Here is a 25,356-nt window from a genome sequence, read left to right on the forward strand (position 1 = left end):
TAGTAAACGTTCAAGTAGAAAATGCTTGTCAAACATTAGTAGCTATGTATGTCTGTGCCACTGGACTCATTGCTGCATCCCCTTCCAGGAATTCCAGCTGCTACCTCTGTTGCTCCCATTAGTACCGATCATTTAGAATATCGTATTCCTTATGGACAAAACAAAAATGTTGGCATCAACCACTGACATAGGAGCCAGCCTGCATGTTGGGATTGTGCACACATGAGCACATAGCAATAAAGCCTTACACATTGAGGCCACAGTCACTCTTTATTGAAATGTCATTAGCAGAATGTAGCACAGTTATATTATACATACTGCATGGATTAATACAGAACATTCAGTAGTACAAAATACACAGTTTTTACAGTACGTGTCACTCCAATGTAATGGTCTAACAAAGAGCAACCAAGAATGGTCACCTCAAAGCTATGTAAAGGCTTTCAATTCCACTGCAGATAGGGGTTCTCCTCTCCTAAACTCTACGTACACCCTCACTTTTCTGTTAGAGACAGCTTCATCATAATCATCATCATCATCATGTGACTTGATTTGGATCAATAGTTCAGTTTAATGAACCTGGGACGAAGACTGTCAGATTCAATAAGGCCATCTCGTACTGTGAGTGAGAACCAGTATGTGTGGGAATTTAAGAAACCTCAAGTCTCTGCTGAATATTAACTTTATTGAGACTTTTTGTTATATGAAACAGTCATTGGTCAAGCATCCTGATGATTTGTATAGCAATGATACATCTATATATTAGCTGCTAGCTCATTAATTCAACCCCCTGCTGGTACAGTTGTAGTACAACCAGATACGAAAGTGTCCATGAATTAAGAATTAAGACTTGTGTAACTTTGGTGCTGAAATCTTTTGTGGAGCTCTCAAAAGCCTTTCGTTGGACAGGTGAAGAGCACAGATAAATAGTGCATATAATTCCCCACTGAAGCGTACTGAGTGCAGGACCCAGCTCTTTGTACTGTTCTCTCCGCACTGTTGTACCATTACAAAGCTGCAGGAAGGAAAATGACAGAAAGAATGTGGCTCATCTGAAGACTTTACTCAGAAAAAGGGGGGAACATCCCAAGGTCAGCGAAGTCTTCAATGTTATAATTGCCAGTTCCTTGGGTGGGATCACCAGACATTGGGAGCATGTCCTGCACAGCAGAGGGAAGAGAGGCAGTTAATTACATTACACTAAATAGGACCCATTTGCAATAACTGTCCAAGTACACAAATTGTCCTCAAAGCATTGTCGTTTGTACCTTGAACCAATCATATTTGTTGTGCCTGGGAGGCACCTCTTTGTGCACCATGCGACACTGCCTACATTCTGCAACACTGCAGCATTTTTCAGACACAGAGCACCTCCTACCTTTTCTTATTAGGACCATTCTTGGTCGATGTCCAGTTCGCAGACACTTAACCTAAACTTCTCCCTAAAACTGATTATGGTGTCACTTTTGGGGAGGCAGATAGTATCAACAACATAGTCTTACCCATTAGTAACATCCCTTCCAAGATGTTATTCGGTGTTACAGGTATTTGCAAACATTTTTGCTTTATAAATCTTTATATTTCCTGCACAGAAAAGTAAAAAAAAGTTTTTTTAAAAAAAAGGACAAGCTGGAATACAGTGTTTTGGCATTTTTGACTGGCTCTTTGAGGAACAGCAGCAGTTATCATCACGTATTAATGATCTTCATTTTTATAGTTTTTTTGTATTATTTGCAGTCTTCTTCTGACTCTTTCCAGCTTTCAAATGGGGGGGGGGTCACTGACCCCATCTAAAGATAAATGCTCTGTAAGGCTACAAATTTATTGTTATTGCTATTGCAGTCTCTTATTCAAATCAGTGCATGGTTGATTTGTTTAAAATGGTTGATTCTAAGCAACTTTTTAATTGGCCTTCATTTTTTCCTTTTTATAGTTTTTGAATTATTTGCCCTCTTCTTCTGACTATTCCACCTTTCAAATGGGGGTCACTCGCACTCTGTAAGGCTACAAACGTATTGTTAGTTCTACTTTTTATTACGCATCTTTCTATTCAGGCCTCTCCCATACACATTACAGTCTCTTATTCAGATCAATGCACGGTTGCTAGGGTAATTTAGACTCTAGCAACCAGATTGCTGAAATTACAAACTGGAGAGCTGTTAAATTAAAAAGCTACATAACTCAAAAACTACAATGAATAAAAAATGAAAAACAATAGCAAATTTGCAGAATATCACTCTCTACATCATGCTAAAAGTTATCTCAAAGATGAACAACCCCTGTAACATGCTCTAAGCTGAATATGACTGGGGACTATCTTTGCTCAGGGAAGCCCATTTAAAATAAATGTCTTGGTAAAGACATCTCATTGTTGTCATGTATTACAATGATAAAAAAGAGCAATGTATACCCTTGTGAGCCCCCAAAAACATGTGTTAAACAAATAGAGCAAAGAAGTACATATAGATGATGTGGTTTTTAGGAATAGCTTGACCTCAAGTATGTGTGTTCTCCCACATTCCCCCTATGACATAGGGACATGAAAATGTAATGCATTGTGTATGCCATAATAAACAAGATGCCATGCGCAATGTTGCAATTTGATGTGATGTGGTATGTTCCATACATTTTCTACACTGTTTTTATATACTGTATATATGAACTACTCTCACTACTCAACTATGTTGCTATTACACAATCAAAATATCTATGTCTCTGGTGTGCTTCTTTATATTACAAGGCCTGGATTTGCTCAGGGAAATTTTTTTTTTTTTTCAAAACTGGATAATCCCAGTATCACAAAAATACCAGCCCCTGCCAAGTTGAAATATACCGCTATTTACTACATTATTCGTTTTAACTTGAAACTGTTGTTTCTGATAAATCCATGGAAAATTTTCTTTTAAACTGCAGTGTAAAAATTAGGAGCCACGCATACAGAATATCCAGTTGGAAGCTTAACCCATTTATCAGCTGCCAAGCAGTGCAATTAAGCAGTTTTGGAGGGGGTTGTAGTCAGACTGTTTGGCACCTAGTAAATGTGATAAGCCCTAAACTGAATAATATGTGTGTGCAAAACTCTTATTTCCATTGCATTCTGGTGCATAGTTATGCATAGTTATGCTCTGTCAGGTATTCCAGGAGCAACTACTGGTCTGTACAGCACCGGAATTATTGGGCAGGCTCCCCAAGGCCTCGCAGTCTTGGTGCCCGCTCGCTTACCCCCCCCCCCACTTATCCAGGCCTCACCACAAATCCGGGCCTTGGTCTGTACAAAGGCCAGAACTAGGGGTAGGCAGAAAAGGCACATGCCATGTCGGGGCGGGAACAAAGGGGCGGGCCGTGATGCAAAAAGGGACAGAGTGACGTCGCACGATGGCCAGAAGGCGAACAAAAGGTACGTTTGGAGCGGAGGGCCAAGGGCTTTTGTTGAGGGTATGCCGGCCCCGGCCTTGGCAGGTGTTTTACTGGCTAAGCCGGGAAAATACCGTCCGGGGTGGCAACCCTACTAATAGAGAACATGGAGTTGTAGTGGGGGAGCACAGAGGTGGTGAGTTGAGTTGCATGGAGTAGGTGTGGGGGTTAGCGATGAGCGGGTTGGACAGGCATCCTTGCCTAGGGTGCAAGTGCCTGTTGGCCAGCTTCTGGTCTGTACATTGTATATAGGAACTATTTACATTTTATAAAACCACACAGCACACATATTTTGGTTAAACGGCCTCTACTACAAAAAAATTCTGCTGAGTAGAAAGTGACGTCTTTGCCCCTCCTAGTCCCTACATCCATTTCTTTTTCTCTGGACCATACCTGGAACACCTCTGCTTGTGCTGGTTGCTGGTGAGGATGCTGTTCGCTGCTTGGTTGATTATGATGCTGACTTTGCCACTGGGACCAAACTTCAGAGGCACGGCCCTGGAACTGGCTGCTGCTCTGTCCTGTCTCTGCTGTGAGGTTCAAACACAGAGAAAAGAAGCACAACATGATTATTAGAAGGCAAGAGTAAGGAGAAACAAATGCTATATCCTATTGCTAACTTGGTTAAAGCGGACCTGTCATCTACACATAAAAATCTGTATAATAAAAGTAGTTTGCAAATTAAACATGGAACCCTAATTCTTTTTTTCATTAAAACATCCATACCCGTTATAAAGGTGTTTAAATGTCTGAGTTGTCAATCATATATTGCCTGTCCCGCCTCTATGTCTAAGGCATAGAGGTGGGACAGTCAATTACTTTCACTTTCTATTCGGCACTTCCTAGATGTTACTGCTCTCCCCACATTCCCCCTCCCTCCTAACAATCTATAATTGTGTAGGCCACTGTCTATGGGAATTCGGTCCCCCATTCTGGTGCATAAACAAGATCTTGTGCTAAACAACAGTGTCCACAAAATGGCTACTGCCTGCATGCAGTGATTGTGTAATTCCTAAGGAAACAAAATGTAAAAAATAATTGTATTGTAAGTCAATTTTATTTTGCTCAACTAACTTGACAGAAAATAATTTGGAATTATTTCCTAGGGTGACAGGTCACCTTTAAGTCTTTTTTCACATGGGAGCACATGGGGGTGTTACTGAGCACAGGAGTGCCCATACTTTACTATTGCGGGGTCTGATTTTAGTGATGTTGTCCCATTATGATCCACATCCATTAAGGTATTCTTAGCATTCTGTTCCATGGAAAATATTACTTAAATAAAGATTTATGAGAAAATGTATATTGTTATATTTTACAAACAACTATTTCTTTTGTAACCTTAATTTGATAAGCATGAAACAGAAGGGTAATTTAGACAAGCTGTTTGTTGGCAGTGTCTTGAGATCTACTGATCACCAGCTAAAGGTCTACTGGTAGATCCCGATCTACCTTTTGGGCACCCCTGACTTAGCAAGTCACTCTTGTATGCACAAATCATCACTTAGACTTTTCCCTAAAACTGATTATTGCACACATTATTGCATTCTAGAATTGCATGATAATGCCTTGTTTTGCACATGTGCATGGGGGAAAAAAATTGCAACTTTATTTGCAAAGGTGGATGCTAATTTACTCCTTCATTCAGTAATGGAACTGGGTGTCGGGCCTGGGTGCAGACCGGGTAGCTGGGCCTCCCCACTACAGAAGCGTTTTTTAGTTCTAGTGCAAACTGCCGATGGGCCCTGGTACAATTGCGCCCCTAGTTAGTTCTGCCACTGCCTTCATTAGTAAATTGTGCTTTGCAGGTGTATTATTATTATTAAACTTTAATCTTGTACAAAATCACTTTACTCTGGGTGTGAATTCCGCTGCAATCTGCATGCCTTTTTTGTGCCTACCACTTTGCATTAGTAAGTGAGCCCAATAATACATACAATAAATGATAGACTAAAATATAATCATTATCTCTATTCTAGGGCAAGGGATAGCCATAGTTGTTGTGGCTTACTGGGCTGAGGTGAATCCAGTACCTGCTGTGTCCCATGCATGTTAGACTTACTAAATGCGGCACTTCTTCCTCCTAAACTTGAATAGGCATTGCCACTGGGGGAAGATGTTGCCGGGCTGGACAGTGGGCTGTATGTGGACGGATCTGATGTATACGTGTGACTTGTTCCAATTCCAAAAGGGGATGATTGGGCTTTGCTAGTCTGAGAAGGGATTTGCTGAGAAATGTAGAAAAATTACATTTTCAAAAGACAAGTGGTGAAATATCAGTTTCCAATGCATGCACTCCAGCGATCACGTCTCTTTCACTTCAAACATATATCATGCTAATTCTCACGTTACCTGCCCTTGAAAGGGTGGGCGACTTCCCGTCCAAACCTGCCCAGCATTCATCTGCCGAGAGATTTGACTTAGAGTCTGCCCGGTGGCTGAAGGAGACTGAATTTCATTCACTCCAGTCACATGGACCACAGAAGAACTGTAAGGACACAGAGAGTTCAGAAAGGATACTACTTGATGAGTATTCCAGAATATCTGTCTTATCCAAGTACCTGAATGACTTTCCACTGTGTCCGGTCTGGAAGGGGCTGCCTGTCGAATAAAGCTGCTGAGCCCCACTGCCTGATGCTGACAACATCTTTTTCTCAGCTAAAAGAAACAGAAGAGATACAGAGACAATAAAATACCTAGATAGACATGCACAATATAAAGTATTTATACAGTGTATATCTTATACTATATAATATACTAACTGTGCTGAAATTCACTGAATTGGCATCTAAGGACACACACACATATACACACATGGATATGGGATCCGTTATCCAGAAATCCTTTATCCAGAAAACACTGAATTACAGAAAGGCTGTGTCCCATAGACATTTAAAAATGATTTCCTTTTTCTCTGTAATAATAAAACAGTACCTTGTACGTGATCCTAATTAAGATGTAATTAATCCTTATTGGAAGCAGAACCAGCCTATTGGGTTTATTTATATATGAAATAAAGTAGCACACGTTCAGTATAGTAGGGTGCACAAAAAAGTCACATACAGATTCACTAACAGACAGCGAATTTTAGCTCAAAATGCAAAGTCTTGCATTCCGTCACTGAAATCCACCGAGTTAATTCGCACTGGAGCTGACACAAGGCTTCCGGACGCAAACAGACAAGAAGATTCGGCTAGCGGTTGTGGGCTAATCAGCTTGCGGGTTGTAGAAGGCTGATTTCTGCCCTGTCTAACATTAGCCTAAAGCACATAGCCAAGAGACAACAGTTCATTTTAACTAATGCAAATAAGAGCAAAGTGCAAAATGGCACAATTTTTCATGATCTTGTTTTACTAAAATACAATATTCTTTCCCAGAATCCAAGCATACTGCTGTCACCATAAACTCTGCCAGTGCCACATTTTGCACCTGATGTGTCTGGCAAATGAGTTGTGTTGTATTCTATAAATCAGCTGCAAAATGCATTCATATATGCATTCTGGAGGATGCTCCACCACTAACATGGTTTACATGCAGTTCAGCTGGTACAAGTTGGATCTAAAATCGGCACACCATGCAAACAGAAATCTCATCTGCCTGCCCAATGCAGGTGTATAATACAAATTCACTTGCCCAAGAGTGCACTGCAAATTGTACGAAATTCTGCTAAACAGCTGCAACCAGCAAAACAGCACAGAAAGTGCCATCATGCTAGTACCACAGTCCATAGCAACTCATCAACCACTGCAGTTAGAACAACAGAAGTAGATGTCTGATTGGTGTGTATGTGGGTTAATAGATTGGCACAGATCCTCCCTGCTCCCCCTAATGATGCATTTAGTTTGCTACTCGCCTAGGACAACAATCCACATTCTCCAAGTTCCAAAGTTACAGAAATTAAACAAAAAACCCCCACCCTGCTTAGATTACAACACTGGAGCCGCAGAAGACGTCCTGTCTAATACTGTATATGACATGCAGGCACTTTTTACCCCTATAACTATACCCTTGTGGCGACAGGCAGACTAGAAAATCATTTTCATTTGTTAGAATAAAATTCCTTTCAGTGGAAGAATCTGCATTTGACCCCACCGTTTGCTCCATTTACAAACATACCTAAAGAATTATTGAAAACACATACCGAGGCTCCCTGGGGTTCATTAACTCAGCTCAATTCTCTGACCTGTCCTGATCTGAACTCTGTAGTTATCAGAGAACACGTAATTCCATCTTGGAATGTTAATGCATTTGTTGGAAGTAGGACCAAGCTAATTAAGGACTTGGTACCAGTGAACCCAGATACCCCATGTAGACAATAAAGGGATCAGGGACAGTTATTAATAATGATTCTTTGCCTGCAAAGAGCCTGCAATGTTAACGTGATGGTACATAATAACTGTTTGCAGCTGTGCCACATTAATACTAAAATCTTACAGGCAGTTATTCCAGCAAACATCTCGGCAAAACGAGGATCCCGATCCTGCGAAAAGATTGGATCTGGCTTATCAACAACAGATTTTCCTCCTTCGTGTACATTTGCTGCAAGGTTAGGAACAGGCACCTGCCAAGAGAGGTAATTATTGGACACAAGAACATAAGCTGCAACAGCACACAGCAAGATGCCACGTTGGGCGGAATATGCCTGGAATACTCACCTGCGACAAGTCATAGGAGGATAAACTATCCCTTGGATGAACTTCGAGTTCAGCCTGCTGCTGTTGAACCTGCCTAGGAACACAGAGACAGCTGCAGAAATACTGTAGGGCATAGGATTATGTGTTGTTGGAGACATAAAGAGCAAGCCCTCCCTGAGTGTCACATCTGTGCAATAGCCTCTTATATAACCAATTAATCACATACGAATATAGACAGGAGTAAATCATCTTTGCCCAGAAAGCCTTCTAATAATTTGTTCAGGCAGGATTTACATACTCACATGTCATCACTTTGCTATCACTGATGGCCCCAAAAGAAGCATCAGCTGCTATTTGCTTTTTTCACATTGGACCCATATTAAAGGAGTAGTTCTACTTAAAATTATTTATACAACAGTATCCTAAGACAATTTGCAATTATTTTTTTTAAATATATACATTTTTGTTCTGCAACAATTAGGCCTGGTGATTCAGATGCTGTATTATTGCTAGGGCCCAATGAAGTCAGAATGAAAAATGATATATACTGTATATGAATAAGAATAACATTGTCTTTTTTCAAATGGATCTACTATGTAACCATGTATGAACACACTCATTATATTAAAAGTCATCATGTGACACTTCATGGTGTCCCTTTTCACTGCTATGAATCTCGTAATGTGCCTGCATCGTAGAACACAGCTTCTATATTACTATAACTAAAACACTGAATATGCATGAAACTGCTTCTACAACCCTTGTTGTGTGCTTACTTTACATTACTGTTGGTACAAATAATATACTCAATCTCATCTGAATATGGGTTCTGGAAGGTGAAACTGCTGGTACGAAGGAGCATCCAGTCCCGAGTCTTGGTGTGGAATCGATACATAACTGATAACACCTGGCCTTTTAATTTCACCACCTGGTAACCACCAAACACAGAAGCATTAGTAAGTGTTTAGAAAAACATCTATCTTTTTTTATATAGTACCAGCTTGAAACTTTTTGTGACTATACAATCAAAAGTGAGAGCTAGAATGGATTTAGATAAATAGAAATAAACAACTGATTATCTTAATATATGTATGGCCTGCATGTAAGCTTCAGTAATGGGATAGAAATGTGGTAAAATGATGGAGTCTAGTCAAAAGGAGATTAATGACCAGTGCTGTGGAGGTCATTTTAAAGTTTATTTATGAATGTGTTTTGAAAGTTACCTGGTTTCCTCAAGAGAACTGTAAGTTATGCATTCAAGATTATAATATACATTATGGTGAGTTCTTAAAGGAGACATATATCATAACTAAAAACCCTAATCCTAATATTGTAATTAATATTGAATAATATGTGCTCTTTTCACTTTGTTTTCACTTTGGGCTAAAAGTTAATATTATCTTTAAAAATGGAGCTCCTTATAGATCTGCTACTGTCCCTGTCCATGTTTCAAATTGAGGATGGGAGTGTCCTAACAGTCCCTGCTAGAAGCACAGCAGGAGGGGGATTACCAATAACAGCCCTATCGGGTCAGTCTAGCTGCTTACTGGTTCCTATCCTCCAGCAAAGTGTGCCGCCAGTTCCCCTGCACAGCCTGGGTAAGCAGGCAGCAGGAAGTGGAACAGATGTGTGGGACTAGTAATGTTTTTGCAGGAATTTTCAACAAATCAGCACGGATACACTGCTTGTTTTTTTTACATAATATGTCTCCTTTAATGGGGAATCTCTGAGAGGAAAAGACAAAGTATAACGCTTTGAACTGGCTGTAGGAATGTGCCTACAAATTATTTATTAGATCACAACCTTTCATATCACAAAGGAAAATTTTTTTCTTGCAGGAGAAATAGTACCTGTTGAAAACTTTCACGGAGATGACTCTGGTCTTCTGGATGACAGAATTCAATTATATCTTTTCCAAGAAGGTCCTACAAGATTTTAAAAAAAATGTCCATTGTCATGTAGTATGATTCTATACTAATTCTTCAGCATTAGGAAATTGCATCCAGATGAATTATTCACCTTCCATGCTTTGCAAGGCTTACCTGGCATGCTTTTAATACCTCCAACAAAATAACACATAATCTATTAGTCTTCTCCCATTCTACATATCCAGAATTCTATATATCCAGAAAATAAATTATTTGGGGATTCTCTGGACAGACTTTGAAGCCACGACACTGACCTGTGGTTGATAACCAATGATGCTGATGCACCGGGGGTCAACAAACGTGATGACTCCTTCAGTATTGTGACGTGATAGGAATTCAGTGGGAAGAGACATTCCATTCATATCTAGGCAACCTGGAGAACTTGTCACCTGCAAGACAAAATATTATACCGGAGCCTTATATTTATAGAGACTTCCAGTTATCACTTAACAATGCTTTAGAGCCAATACATTCTGCAGAGTTGGCCATGGCCATGAGTGATGGTCACTATGTATAGTAATTTGTAAATATAAGCCCAAAAGAAAAACAGTGAGGGTTTAATGTCAAAAAGCCTACCATTAATGTTGCTTCTAGACTTACAAGTCTAAAGACCTAGCGGCAACATTAATGGTAGGCTTTCTGCTGTCAAACCCTCACTGTTTTTCCTTTGGACTTATATTTACAAATGACTATACATAATGTCCATCACTCACCCATAGCCAACTCTGCAAAAAGCTTTGTTAAAAGAGATAATTGGAAATAAATTAACATTTCATTGGGAAAGATCTAAGCACAAGTATCACTTGCAAGGATTCTCGGAAACATAACAGGTTTTTGTCTTCATGGAGAACATTCTGTCTGAGGAACACATTGTACAGAACACAGAGAAGATGGGACCAACAGAACAATGAGCATGTTGCTATGTGACCATTCCTTTTCTAAAAACACTTTCATGATGAGTTAGATGTGTTTCCTGTCATATTTCATTAGCTTTATTAATCATATTTGTATTCAAACCTGTAGTCTCCCAATTGCCACCAAACAGTATTTGCTCCCTTGGCCCACATCAGCGTCTTCTTCGGGGATCGTCATTCCTGCAACATATTATTAGACTTTCCATTATTTCTTATTGGACATATATTGTATTACTATGCCGTGCTTGTATCAGCTGATGTGGGAGATAACGTTAATTGCTACCATATTAGTGCCTAAATATAAAATTAAAAAAATATACGTTCTTCGCACACAAAAAAAAACATTTCTTTAGCAACATTCCTTTAGCGCACACATTTGCAAAACTATTTTAAGCCTCCTATTATCCCTCTGATGTGAAAACAGAGTGGATAACATACCCTTAAAAACAGCTGGCCAGCAATGCTGGTAGAATTAACTCTTAAACCACTGTATTGATGTATGCTTGCTCAGTGACACCTATAGGGTTACTTCATTCTGTAAAGCCCATAAGATCTAATCATGGCTGAAACTATAACTTTAAAGCTTGCATCTTATTGGCAATAAAGCTGACTCAGTCCCAGATCTGTTATATCATACGGAAAGCATTTGCTTCTCACTTAGTGGGTTAATGCAACCTCTGTCGTGGATATGTGAGTAGCTGATGTCCCTGGTTCCCCCCAGCTCTGCAGACACAAGGCACAAGAATGTTGTTTACTGGTAGCGATTCAGAGGCGATGGAGCACATTTGTGTCTCATTAAAGGTATTTTTATCACATGCAGTTCAGCGCTGTTTGAAGTCATCCAACTTCCTGTTATGAATTTTGGAAAAATGCGGCTGATCTTGCATGGAGATGGTTTCAGATCGTGTCCCAAGGCAGAGTTGAATGTGGCAGGATAGGCTTATCTTTAAGAGAGCTGTTTGGGACTTGCTTTTTAAAAAATATTAAGACATATAAAGCCTATTACATAAAACTGTTTGCTGCCAATCAGCCTATACTTATACCGAGATTGTCGGGAGATATATTAAAGCCTTTGTGCTTTGGAGATGGGGAAAACACATGTTCAAATGTGATATCAAATATTAATGGGTTTAACAGTAGGTGCAGTAATACATTAGGCCTTCAAGGGCTGCTTTGGGAATCCAAGATTACATGGGGCCTGGTGGGGGAAGTTTGTCTTCTCTTTAATTTTTGTTTGGGGCCCATAAGAAATTTTGCAGTGGGGTCAATTAATGTCTAATGATGCAATTAAGGTTTAATGAGAACTTCTGAAACCATAAAAGTTTGGAACTTTATCACATAAATGTCTCAGAACTTGCTTAAAGAACAATGAGTCCATGACTCTTGCTGTCCTCAGCAGCAAATGATTTTCCAAAACAACAACCCGCAGGTGTGTTTAAAAAGGGGTTAATGGAAACCGGCCGCACTTCTGCATTGTTGCTGCCAGATTTGACTTCAGTTACACTTCCCTTTTATGGGGCTTTCTTCAGGCTACTGCCGAACAGATCCAGAATGTTTAAAAGCCAATTTGATGCAAAGGATTTGGCAGGAGTAGAGCTGCTAGGAATCTAGGATTTAACACCAGGCAATGGAAAATCTACAGCTTGCTGCCTGGCGCACGCTCCTCTGCATGGGTGCCAGATAGTTGCGGTTATTGTAGTCCAAAGATGATCAGAATGTAAGAAAGGGCTTTTATAAAGGTTACTGAGAGGTTGCTTTATGACCCACCTGGAGTCATGTGCAATGGTTTACTGTTCTTAGGAAGGAAAATAAAAGGCTTTATCTAATGTAAATTATTCGCCACAAATAACATCTCACTGGACTTGAGAGATGGGCTCACAGAGGACCACAAAGCTTTGTATGCTTACTGTACATTACTTGTCATCACAGACTTTTCCCATGTTACTTACAAGGCTAGGCCTTATTTGACCCTTATTAAAATTAAAAGGGTACATTATTCACTCTGGTATTATAATATTATTTTATAATAATACAAGATTATAATACATTCCTGCAAACAAATGAAAAGCATAACTGGCAAATGTTAGATACTGAGTAGAAATACTATAATATATGGTCCTAACCCCTTCCAGTCAAAAGGAAAATGTTTGTAATGACCAATTTCTCAGAAAACACATTCTGATCTTGGCAGTGTTCTTATTGGACTTATCAAGTCAAAGGGCATATATGTTGTTAAGACACAAATTGGCCTTAGTGCCAAGACAACCAATTAGAATCATTATAACAAGTAAAACGTTTACTCCAGGTCTAGAAACCAGTAGCAGCCAATCACTGATTTTTCTGAAGTTTAAACATATAATTGGTTACTATGGGTTTCCAGACCTGCAATAAATTGTGTGCACGTTGTTACATTGCCAACTGGGTATCGCACATTTATTTTGTTGGTGTTACTGGTTTAGTGCTATCATATAGCCATCATTTGAAAGTAGCTGACCCTAATCTTGACCCTCAGCCTTTCAAAGCCCACTCAAATAATAAATATATTCAGAATGCCTTCACAGCCCAAGATTTTCAGTGAGTAGAAGGGGCATTCTCGACAAGCACTAGTATTAAACTATCATAGTTATATGATATAGGAAAGCTACTGTATATACTGTATAAATGATATATGTTCTTAAAATTCCAAAGCCTAAACTTGTCCATTGTACATAAAAAAGCAGCCTTCTGGAAGCCATGAACCATTACTCTCTAATTTAAAAGAATTTTGTAAGATGATCAAATATTCTTGAAATAGTTTCCATGTTCTGATGTGCCATATAATTTGTTTTTCAGCAGAACTGTTCACAATCTGTAGAGTCTGCTGGTAGTAACGAGGATAAGCTAATGTTTGAAAGATATAAAAAAATCTTTCACAAATACATCAAGAGGATCATAGAGGAGATAATAAAGGTATCTGTATAATTAAGGGACCTGTCTACAGCTGCCTACACTTATGATTTAAAACATACAGATTGCTGAAATTCATCACAAGCCAAAGACTTTCAGGCTCACTTTCACATGGGGGTGGCAAGTTGCAAATGGCAAATGACAGTTGTTTTTTGTATTTTAAACCTGTCACCTCCACCTCTTTGTGCAGCATAGCAAAAAAGCATCACTGAGGTTGAACATAGGTGTCCTCAGGAATGCCCCTAGTTTGTACGTCACTTAGGACATGCAAGACAGGCAAGCCATTGAAAGCACTGAAGCCCTATACCCAATGCTAGCTTATGGTTCAAGGCAGATAATGCAGATCATGCTGCACAAGGGCTAGGTTCAAGGGCTTTTCAGGTGGGGCACAAAGGCCTACTGGACTTGCACATGACCCATGGTAAATTAGCTTGTTTCTTATGAAAAGGGGTAAAGCCATCTCATTTCTTAATGAAACCATTTGCATGTCACTGGAATGTTTGTATTTTACATTTTTTCATTATGAAGTTGAGTTACTCCGTCTGGAGGTCATGTTCTTCATTACCTCCCATCTGAGGTCCCCTTCCAATCTGAACACATAAACAATCAGGAATAGCTGATCCTTTGCATGCGCTGGGACGTTCAATTCCCACCTGCCATACATAAGCGAAGGGGCTGCTTGCTGCAGGCTAAACAATTCTATATATAGGATTTTTCAAGCATAATCTCCATCCCCACAAGACAAAGAAGTGTGTGCAAGAGCTCTGGAATTTACACAGGTTAGCGAGGGGCAGCAAAAATGCGCTCACGCACATAACCATAGAGTTTCTTTAGGTCATTCATAGTGTGCATTTAGCTATCTGCTGTGGTATTTTATTTATAAAGCATCAATATTTTCCATAGCTAAAGACAAAAAAGGAATTTTAAGAACTTACAAAGCAACAAGCTAAGATAAACAAGGCTGTTGAAATGTTATGGTCTAGAGATGTTAAGGAAATATCAAAGACATAAGTAACAGGTTGGAAGGCAACACTATACAGGTACAGATGATACCAACAATGGAGATGCCTGATAGCAGAAGAACTGTGGATTTGGATAAATACAGAAAGGGAATAATCAAGGAATTGGCTCCATTAGGTTTAGCGATTAGTGATGGGCGAATTTGCGCCGTTTCGCTTCGCTGAAAAATTCTCGAATTTCGCGAAACGGCGAAAAATTCGCGAAACGGCGCCGGCGTCCCGTTTTTGACGCCGGCGTCCGTTTTTGGAAAAAAAAATTTGACGCCGGCGAATTTTTACCGCGAATTTTCGCGGGCGTTTCGCAAATTTATTCGCTGGCCGCGAATCGCGCAAATTCCCCGCGAATTCGCGCCTGGCGAATAAATTCGCCCATCACTATTAGCGATATGATTATCAGGGCCATCTAACTGAGTGCTGAAAAGGCCTTGGCTAGAGGAATATCATGACAGGTAGTTATAGTTTTTGAAAACTCTATACACCAAGATGGATGTAAAAGTTGACCCAACATGAACAGAGTTGTCAACTTTTTGAAGGCAGGCGGAAAATTTCCATGTCTGTGACATCACTGTATGTGACTGCAGCAGATGTTATGTCATGTACAATACCTCTTCTGAAGCCACAGAAATGTTCTGCGCATGTGTACCCGGAATCTTTGCCTGATATTAGTTAGAAATTGTCAGAGATGATCAGAAATCAGGGGAATGCATCAGAGGGACTGGAGATCGGGGGACAGACTGGAAAATATGTTAACCAATAAAATCGGGCAAGTTGACAGCTCTGCATGAATAATATAATAATAGCATTTAACTATTAGCTGCATTAGCTATTCCCATTCAGAGAACCATGATTACTATTCAAGAGCCATGAATATACTGTTAATTATATCCTTATAAACAGTACTTAGTGATGTCATCACCTATCTGTGCTTAGTGGTATAATTTCTGTCACACGACTCACTGGAACTTTATCATAATTAATAATGAACCGCCTGTTGTAAAATATTAAGATATTCTAAGTCCCTAAGGAGTTGCATGAGCTGTATAAAAGCACTCGGCCTTTGGCCTTCTGCTTTTATATGGTCATGGAACTACTTGGGGACTTAAATATATCTTATAGTGGGTGTACATACCTTTTATCTTTCTGTACAGATGTTATTAACGGTTCTTCGGCTTGCTAGTATTATAGATTAGAAGAACATATAGGGGTTCTTGATTTATCAGATATTAGGTATATATATATATATATATATATATATATATATATATATATATATATATATATATATATATATATCTGCAGCTGCTTGGAATCAAAATCACTTCCTTCATCATCATGCCGGGTCCCACAGCCACTGAATATGCATAGCACAGTTTGTGTGTGGGAATAGATAGGACTTTGTAAATAAACTGTATGTGGTTACATGTGTGGCGGATATATAATAAAACATAGGGAATTGGAATTAATGAAGGAATCCCTGCAGCAATGAGCTGTTTCAGTACAGTACAATTTACTTATAAATGTCCTGTTTGCTTCCAACAACCATATGTAGAATTAAAGAATGCAAATAAATATCACTTGTTACAATTAGGGATGTAGCGAACGTCGGAAAAAAAGTTCGCGAACATATTCGCGAACTTGCGCAAAAATGCGAGCGGTTCGCGAACGGTTCGCGAACCCCATAGACTTCAATGGGAAGGCGAACTTTAACATCTAGAAAAGACATTTCTGGCCAGAAAAATGATTTTAAAGTTGTTTAAAGGGTGCAACGACCTGGACAGTGGCATGCCAGAGGGGGATCAAGGGCAAAAATGTATCTGAAAAATCTGCCTGTGTGTGCTTGGAAGAGATAGTGTAGGGGGAGAGCTGTTAGTGATTTCAGGGACACCAGTCCCACTCCCCAACACTGCTAGACTAATAGCACTGGGCTCTTATAGTAGTAGTAGTAGTAGTAGTAGTAGTAGTAGTAGTAGTAGTAAAACAACAAAAAAATAAATAAAAGCAGTCCTTACAAGGACTACTGTTATTGCAGCAGTCAGCAGATGAGATCTGAAGCAGGACAGCTGCCCACTGCAGCTACATACAGAGCACTGCAGTAGAAGGTAGATTACTAGCCAGCAAAGCTACCTAAGCTTAAATGTCCCTCAAACCCCTGCAGACTTCTGTCCCTACAATAACAGAGCAGTATCAAAACGATTACTAGCCAGCAAACTTTCAACTGTCCCTGAAATCACTAACAGGCAGCAGCTCTCTCCCTACACTATCTCTTCAGCACACACAGGCAGAGTGAAAAAACGCTGCAGGGCTTCGGTTTTTATAGGGAAGGGGAGTGGTCCAGGGGAGAGCTTCCTGATTGGCTGCCATGTACCTGCTGGTCTGGGGTGAGAGGGCAAAAAAAAGCGCCAACAATGGCGAACCCAAAATGGCGAACGTCGCGCGACGTTCGCGAACTTCCGGCGAGCGCGAACACCCGATGTTCGCGCGAACAAGTTCGCCGGCGAACAGTTCGCGACATCTCTAGTTACAATGTGCTCAGAGGCATGTGACAGGCTCCCATCCCAAAAAGCATATACTTCATGGCTGCCATTGCTAAGAAAAGTCAGGATGCCAGTCTGACAGCCCTTGGCACATGCTTTATATTTCCAAGAGTACTCAAGCGCCAGATCATTTTTTATGAAAAGAGTCACTTCTCAGATTGGAGAGAGCATTACAAGCTGCCAAAATCATGTACACTGCTCATACTGAACTACAGCCTATTGTAAATAAAGACTAAATATGTTTTCCTTCTAGGCTGTAAAATGCCTTACTTACCTTGTTCTTTCAGTTCAGTACTGCCATACACAAAGCAGGACTCTCATCCTCTGTATGTTATATGTGAGGGTGGGATTCCTTATGCTGGCCTGTTTTGTCTCTGCACAAATCTATGAGACAATCAAGACCAGGCCCAACCCTGTTGATGATATTCTTACCCCCATAAAGTTAGTCCATGCCCTTGCCATAGACATGTAAAAATAATAGGCAATAGGTGGCATTAAGTAAACTTGGCACCAGCGAGACAATGGTGCTTAATTACTAACCATGGGCAAATTTACCCATAGCAGTAACCAAGCAGAGATATTTTTTTCACTACTGAACGTTCATTAGGCTGATTATGGCAAATTACTTATTACTGACTCCTAAAACTTCAATTAGACAAATACGATAGCATATTATTTTTCTTTATTCCTAGTCAAACAATGGTACTTTGGCGGCCAAGATGTTCAGTTTTTAGAAACAGTCACTTGCCAATGCAATGCTTAGCTTCTATTATTTTTTATGGCTACAAAGAGTTCAAAGTTATACTGGAATAGCTGGATGACATTTTAATTAGGTAAAATAGAGAAAAAAACAGTATGGCAGCTCTCACTGACATATATTAATTGCAAAATGCTGACCAACTGAACTTCTGGAGAGGGGTGAACTATTCCAGTGTGTTTTGCAGAAATTTTAAAGAAAATAAAGAAAATCTTAAACTAGAATATAAGTATGTTTTGCTGTTTACTGGACTATAACATTATTGCATTAAAATAATCAATTCCAATAAAATCAATTCATTAAAAGATGAAGCTTAGTTCCATCTCATTTTATCCCCAATCTTAGCCCATTATAATCTAGTGACATAAAATCATTTTACTGCCTTATAAAGTATTTTAGTTGTCTATTGGGTAACCACTTTGTTTAAATGACCCGCATTGCCCTTATGAAATAAAGCTTTCTATAAACAATATTTTGGTGATAAATGCTGTTGGAATTCCTGAACGGAGACCAATGAATTATATTAAGAATTTACTTCCTGGGTTTTGATTCTATAACTTCATACTGATAATATGAAAAGCCAAAGTGAGAGGCTTTAGAGGCACTAGCAACGCAAACTAGGCAAAGCCAAAAAACTAACCTTGCTACAACTTTTCTCTTTGGGTTCAACAGACAGATGAGGTCTTTTGTTTGTAGTGGTTTAAAATGTAAGGCACCAGATTGACTTCTCTTTTATATTGGTGTCTGGGGTTTCCTAGCTAAAGGTGGCCATACATGTAAAGATCTGTTGATGTGTCACAAATGAAATGCTGTTCAATGTATAGTACACAGACCAATGAGGTTCCTGCTGGTTCGATTTTCTACCAAGTCAACTTAACTTCCAAGGATGTGTACGTCACAAAGAAGTTCTCAATATGCATCAAGAGGATACCTCAGCTATTTCTCAACACAGAGAAATTCATTCTATAAGGGAACATACTAGTGTATAAGATACAGGGTTGCAAATAAACCATTTTTAAAGAGCTTATGGCTTGCGCCATGTGACTAATGTAATATGCCAAAAGTGGCATTGCATTAAAGATGAATTTCAGAGCTGATTAATAATTTAGTGGGGCTCATTGATAAACAGTGGGCAAATTTGTACCTGGGTAGTAACCCATGGCAACCAATCAGATGATTGCTTTCAACCTGCAGCTGAAAAAAACGAATAACTGGGTTACTGGCCAGGTGCAAATTTGCCCTTGTTTATAAATGAGCCCCAGTATTTCCTGCGTAAGAATGATGCCTTTTTCTAAGACTTGTGTCTTAAAATTTGATATGTCCTTGAATTGTCTTCAATTAAATCAATGTCCACTCATATAAAAATATGCTTCTTACCTGCTGGAGGCCAAGCTTTAATGTACCCAGTGCAGTGAACCACAGAATACTGTGCTTCTCCCTCCTTCACTGGTCCTAGGCCATTCCTGAAAAAAATAAAATGTACAGTGCTGTCCATTTTGGCAAGTTTCTCACAGCACAGGTAGAGGTATCATTTAGGGTTTTCAGAACTCTTTACCTGTATCTTTTTCTCATTGTGCTAATTCTGTTCAGAGGTAAATGATCCAGGGGAGCATTGCCACACCTGTGGGAAAACATGTCAGTTAAGCACATGAAAGGAGGCAGATTTGTGGCAGAATGAGATATATTCAATGTAATTTTCTCAGAACAAATATGGTTAATCCCAATCTTATCAATATTTGCATCAATATAATAGTATGGTGGGGGACCAGATGCAAACACCCTAGACGTTTGTTTTAATAAATGGAATAAACTGCTTCTAGCTACTCACAATTATATCCTCACATGATAGATTTATGCATTTCATGCTCTCTTAGATCCTTTGGGGCACAGAACACATCATTTTAAAACATATATTCCATTTGGCAGAACAAGTTGTGCCACCTAACCCAGTGCTGCCCTTAGGCCATTGCCCAACTGGTCCCCCCTGCAGAAAAGCAAATGCATTCTCTTTCGTCCTTCATAGTGATGGGCAAATTTGTCCTGTTTCCAGTGAAACGGGCGAAAATGTTGTGGAAATTGAATTTTGACGCGTCAAATTGGACGTCAAAGTTGACACCGGCGACAATTCGCACATTAAAGTCAATGGGCGTCTGTTAATTGTAGTCTGAGTCAAAAAACCTTTGACGACAATTTAGAGAGTTTATTCGCCGGCAGCGAAGCGCACAAATTCGAATTCGCGCCAGGCAAATAAATTCGCCCATCACTACTCCTTCAATATGAATCTCTTTTGGGGGTAAAAGTTGTAACAGATACACTTGAAATCAATGTCATTCAAATGCAGCCTCATCTTGTTATGAACCTATTGAACACCTCTTAGCATCCACTGACCTGCTGGATCCTGTAGGTCAATAACTACATGTAGGTTAGATTATAATGTCCCCACACAGGGCGTTTTGACTGTGGTCAAAATAAGGGATAGCCTGGTGTTTCATATCTCCTTCCCCTCATTAGGAAAGCAGAAAGCCTTCACAGTTCTTTTCAGCACATTTATAAGTTTAATATATTACCTTAAAACAGCCGTGACCAGCTTGGGTCTCGGCCAAAACATACTCATTATCATGACAAGCTTCTAAAGCACAACGACTGGAATTGCCAATAGCAACAAAGATATTTTAACTTACACTTATTTGCATCCACAACTTCATAGAAGATGGGGGGGGTTCTAACTGACTAATTAAGTTCATCTGCTACTACAGAAATCTTGTTAGTGTCATATCTTGGTTGAAATGCCTCCAGAAATGAGCTTCGTAAACTGATTCAGTAACACCCCTTTATGTTGTTTAGGTGTCCACACAGTGTTGCATTTTATATAACATTTCTTTTTTTAATATTGCACATACCAGGGTTATGTAAACACTTTTTAAATTTAAGGACTGTAGAGTAGGAATTGCCCTGGCCCACAAACATTGAGTGGGTGGCTATTGAGAGAAAATGCCCTGCACATGAAACAAATGCAATTTCATTACAATGTGTATTGATTGTTATTTTCCTTTTGTATATCATGGATATCAAAGTTGTAGGTAAGATGTAGATCAGCAACAAGTGAAAGACTGCTGGCTGCTCAGCTCTAACCTGCATGTCCCTTAACATTGATCTGCCAAATAACAGATAATTGTCCCTGGCCAAAATTCCTATACATATGTACCAGGCTGAAACTGTAATCGCTTTAATGGGGAGGAATTGTGATCAGCAATACTGTCATTTTTACATAAACATGATTACCTCAACCTGCAGATGAATGAGCGCCTGGAGCCCATGCACATTCGCATAGAAGACTGCTGCCCTTCCTTCTTCACTGTGCCTGTTTTAAGGTCTAGGATACGGCCTAAAATACAGAAGGTTATGACATAAAAGTAAATTCAGATTTCACTGGTTTAGCAGTGCTGTAAGAAAATAAAGGGAGTAGTCAAATGTCAAGTAAAACACTTCTATATAATGAGATGTAAGCGAGTGTTTCAAGGTCTGCAGGGAAGAAATGAACATGAAGAATCTTTTAGGTGAAAGATGGAGAAGGTTAGAGGGGATGGGAGATATATATTAGAGGTTGCACTTTGGAAGTGATATGAATTAGTGGCAGTGAAGTTTAAGGAAACCGAGTATTGTACAAGTTGATGGCAAAACAGCATTGGAAAGCAAAAGTGTGTCTCAAGTTTAGAATATTTAGATTATTTATTGCTGTATAAGTACCATACAGCTCTAGTGATGGTCCCAAATTATGTTTGCACCTACATTGGGGTGCAAAAGAGATTGACAGATGAATCACAAGGAGAGTCAAAGGTTGTAATGTAAACTCCAATCAGGAGGATGTAGATAACCAATAATGTGCAAATAAAAGGAGAGAAACTGTAATAAACTACTGTGTAGCATCTGGTGCAACCATTCAAATTTCATTAGCATTGCAGTCATATTACAGATATGTTGTTTGAAAACAAGTACATACAGGGGTTTAATTGCATTCACAATTCTTTATGCACATCTAAAAGGAAAATATTTTATATTATATGAAATAAAACTATTGCTGCCAAGATATATTCTATACGCTGATGCTGGACAAACAGTGAGTGTTTTCTTTATATCTTCTTGGAAGAATGGGCACATTTTGGTAACACTGGATAGATGGGAATTGGCAAAAGAACAGAAGAATGGAGAATTAAAAACTGATCCTTGGCAGAATGTCTTGGGCATTTAGAAACAGATTTCTACTGAAGTCAGATGTGATTTCTGAGTGTGCAGCTGTGCTGAGGGTTGACTCGCTCTCACACTGTCACTTTAATGCAACTGCACTCAGAAATAAGGCCATAGTTGCAGTATCTAGGTATAGGTACCTTGCAAGCCATCATGGTAATAACATACAGGGCACAACAGAGGCCATAAACTAATAACGAGAGTAGCCATGACATTGTGAAGAAAAGTAATAAATTGTTAATAGGAGGTGTTCTAGTGAAGTTATTCCTTCTCAACAGCACTTGAAATGAATAATCCGGCATGAATAATTCCCACCTCTTTTATTAATACTGAGTCATTCTGGATAAATCACATTGTCTCCCGCTGCCTTCAGAACTGCAAAAGGGTGGCAATAAAAACACCACCGTCCTGTTCCACCCTTTCCTCTTTGCCGAGAAGCGAAGGGACTGCAATAAGAGCAGCAGATCATTTGCTCTGGTGCTGACTGGGTGTATTTATCTAAATATGACCATATCTTAAAGGATGAAATCTACCTTATAATTACATTTTAGGTGATGAGGGACAAGCAGTGGTACACTCAGGGGGACAGAAAAATGCCCAGTCCTTTACTTCTCTGGAACCAATTTTTTGGTGTACGATCAGCCAGCTAACACCTAAGCCACGTGCCAGTAACTGCATCATTGTCATGGTGCATTCTGAGCTTTATGGCTTGTTAACTTTTATAGTCCTGTGGTGCCAATCATAGCTGCTCTGGTTACAGATGTCCTGTATCACCTTTCTCAGATTCCTCTCATTGCATTCCTGACACTTTCTTTTCTGGCCACTAAGTGAACTGCCACATCTGATTTCATTCATCTTTTCAGTAGCTGAGTTCATACAAGAGTTCAGGTCCATGTTTTCTTGATTAATTAGCAGCGGATAATAAAACCAAGGCCTGGTGACATGTGGCTGGTAGGAGCAAGTGCCAGCTCATTCCCGTTAGTTTGGAGAAAGCAAAGTGCATAGCATGGAAAGAACCATCTGTGACTTGTTAGAGGAGTTTAATGAACAGTCATTAAAAAGCTACAGTTTATGGCAGGGACTGTGCTCTATAACCAGTATCATACTGAAATAGCACACAACACTTACATGTTAACCTTCTGCAAACACTGTCAAACTCAAAATGTCCATATGTTGCAGCTTTAATACAATAAAATAGATTGAGTTGTCACTATACAGAGGTGCAAAATGAACCATTTATGCGCATTGGGCACATACATATATTGCATTCTCTGCTATTCATTAGATTAAAGATGGCAATACAAATGTACCTTTCCCTTTTTACCTGCCACTCTGGTTGTTAATAGTAAGGCTGCAGCATCCCTTAAAGGGAAACTAAAGTCTAAAATAGAATAATGTTAGAAATGCTGTATTATGTATACTAAATATAAACATGAACTTACTGCACCAGCAGCCTAATAAGACAAATGATGAGTTCTGGGAAGTAAGGTGGGGGGGCTCCCCCTGCCATTTGAAAGTATGATTGTTTACCTGCACAGCAGTTGGGGACCATCTGACAATTCCTATCCACAGCAGTAAAAGAAGGGGGAATTGCACTGCATACAGTCAGGTTTATGATAAAAACTGTAGATATATTTTAATTAAAGTATATTGGAGATAGATTTCTTTTTCATTAAAGAAAGTAAAAATGGGATTTTATATTTTTGCCTTTACATGCCCTTTAATAACTTCGAATTCCTTCTCCTACTCTAACCCACTCTGCCCCCTCCCTCAGGAATGTACTTTGGTTGTTGGCTCATGAGCATGCTCAGTTTTTCTCAGCTCAGATTAATAAACACACTCTCCAGTCTAACAGCCAATGAAAAGACAGCATTACTGGTTCCCATAGAAACTCTAGCTGTCTGATCCTGTTTTGTTTTTCTCCTAACCTCCTCTCCTGAGCTCAGCTTAACCATCAACCCCAGTAGAACTTTTAATCAAAGCATGTTGTGCCTGTGTAAGCCTGCATTCTGCACTGAATGAACTTTGCAGCATACATGTCCTGTTTGCAGATGTCAATGTTACTGATGATGTATCAGAGAGAAAATGGCCACTGGGTGAAAGCTGTCATTTGTTTTAGGAAAATGTGATGGTGCTGGCAAATAGAGGGGGTATATGCAGTACAAATGACGTGGAATGGGTGGGGAAGATATGCCCAACTTAAATACATGGTAGGAAAATGTAGCCTTTACATGTCATTTAAAGAATGAAGGGTGATTGTTTCCTCCCAGTTCAACTGGAAATCAGCCTATAAAGTGCTAAAATAGATATGTTATCCAGAATGCTCGGGACCTGGGCTTTTACAGATAATTTGGATCCCCATACCTTAATTCTACTAAAAAATCATTTAAACATTAATTAAACCCAGTAGGACTGTGATTAATTATATCTTAGTTGGGATCAAGTACAAGGCGCTGTTTTATTACAGAGAAAAAGGAATTTTTTTCAAATGTGAATTATTTGATTAAAATAGAGTCTCTGGGAGATGCCTTCCTGTAATTTAGAGCTTTCTAGATAAAAGGTTTCTAGGAGAATGGATCCCATTCCTGTACAAAAAAAGATTGTGGAAATCTACTTATGGAGACATTTGTCCTGACATTATACAATACATGCTAATGCTATTTTACTGACTGTTGGACTAATCAAATCTGCCCAGTGCCAGAGCCAGAACTAGGGGTAGGCAGAAGAGGCACGTGCCTAGGGCTCAGTGGAGGGGGCACTAGGCATGTACCTCTTCTGTTGCCTAATTCATGTCCAAGCATTTGACCCTCCACCGTCAGTACATCTTGTACGTTACACCTCTTCTTGTCAATGTTTGAGTGGGGGTAGGGGACCAGCTGAGTTGCCTAGGGCACCAAGCACTGCCCACTGCAGATATTCACAGCAACCATTAATGATTATGATTTCATTATTCTACCTAAATTAG

At 39.5% G+C, this 25,356-nt stretch overlaps 1 protein-coding gene across 6 annotated transcripts in view; it reads right to left on the minus strand.

Moving 5' to 3' along the window:
- Positions 1-251: 251 nt before the first annotated feature.
- arnt2.L (aryl hydrocarbon receptor nuclear translocator 2 L homeolog) overlaps positions 252-25,356 on the minus strand; it is a 45,500-nt gene continuing 20,395 nt past the window's right edge. For all 6 annotated transcript variants that reach the window (XM_018250579.2, NM_001171939.1, XM_041584828.1 and 3 more), the window contains 14 exon segments: positions 21,429-21,531; positions 19,702-19,767; positions 19,524-19,609; positions 10,994-11,070; positions 10,231-10,365; positions 9,899-9,973; positions 8,825-8,976; positions 8,070-8,142; positions 7,849-7,975; positions 5,976-6,072; positions 5,767-5,902; positions 5,477-5,642; positions 3,808-3,944; positions 252-1,160 (listed from right to left, as the gene is read on the minus strand). In XM_018250579.2, the coding sequence (XP_018106068.1) occupies positions 1,062-1,160; positions 3,808-3,944; positions 5,477-5,642; positions 5,767-5,902; positions 5,976-6,072; positions 7,849-7,975; positions 8,070-8,142; positions 8,825-8,976; positions 9,899-9,973; positions 10,231-10,365; positions 10,994-11,070; positions 19,524-19,609; positions 19,702-19,767; positions 21,429-21,531 (1,529 nt within the window). In that variant the 3' untranslated portion in view covers positions 252-1,061.

The sequence above is a fragment of the Xenopus laevis genome, chromosome 3L, assembly GCF_017654675.1.
Source record: "Xenopus laevis strain J_2021 chromosome 3L, Xenopus_laevis_v10.1, whole genome shotgun sequence".
NCBI classification, from domain to species: domain Eukaryota; kingdom Metazoa; phylum Chordata; class Amphibia; order Anura; family Pipidae; genus Xenopus; species Xenopus laevis.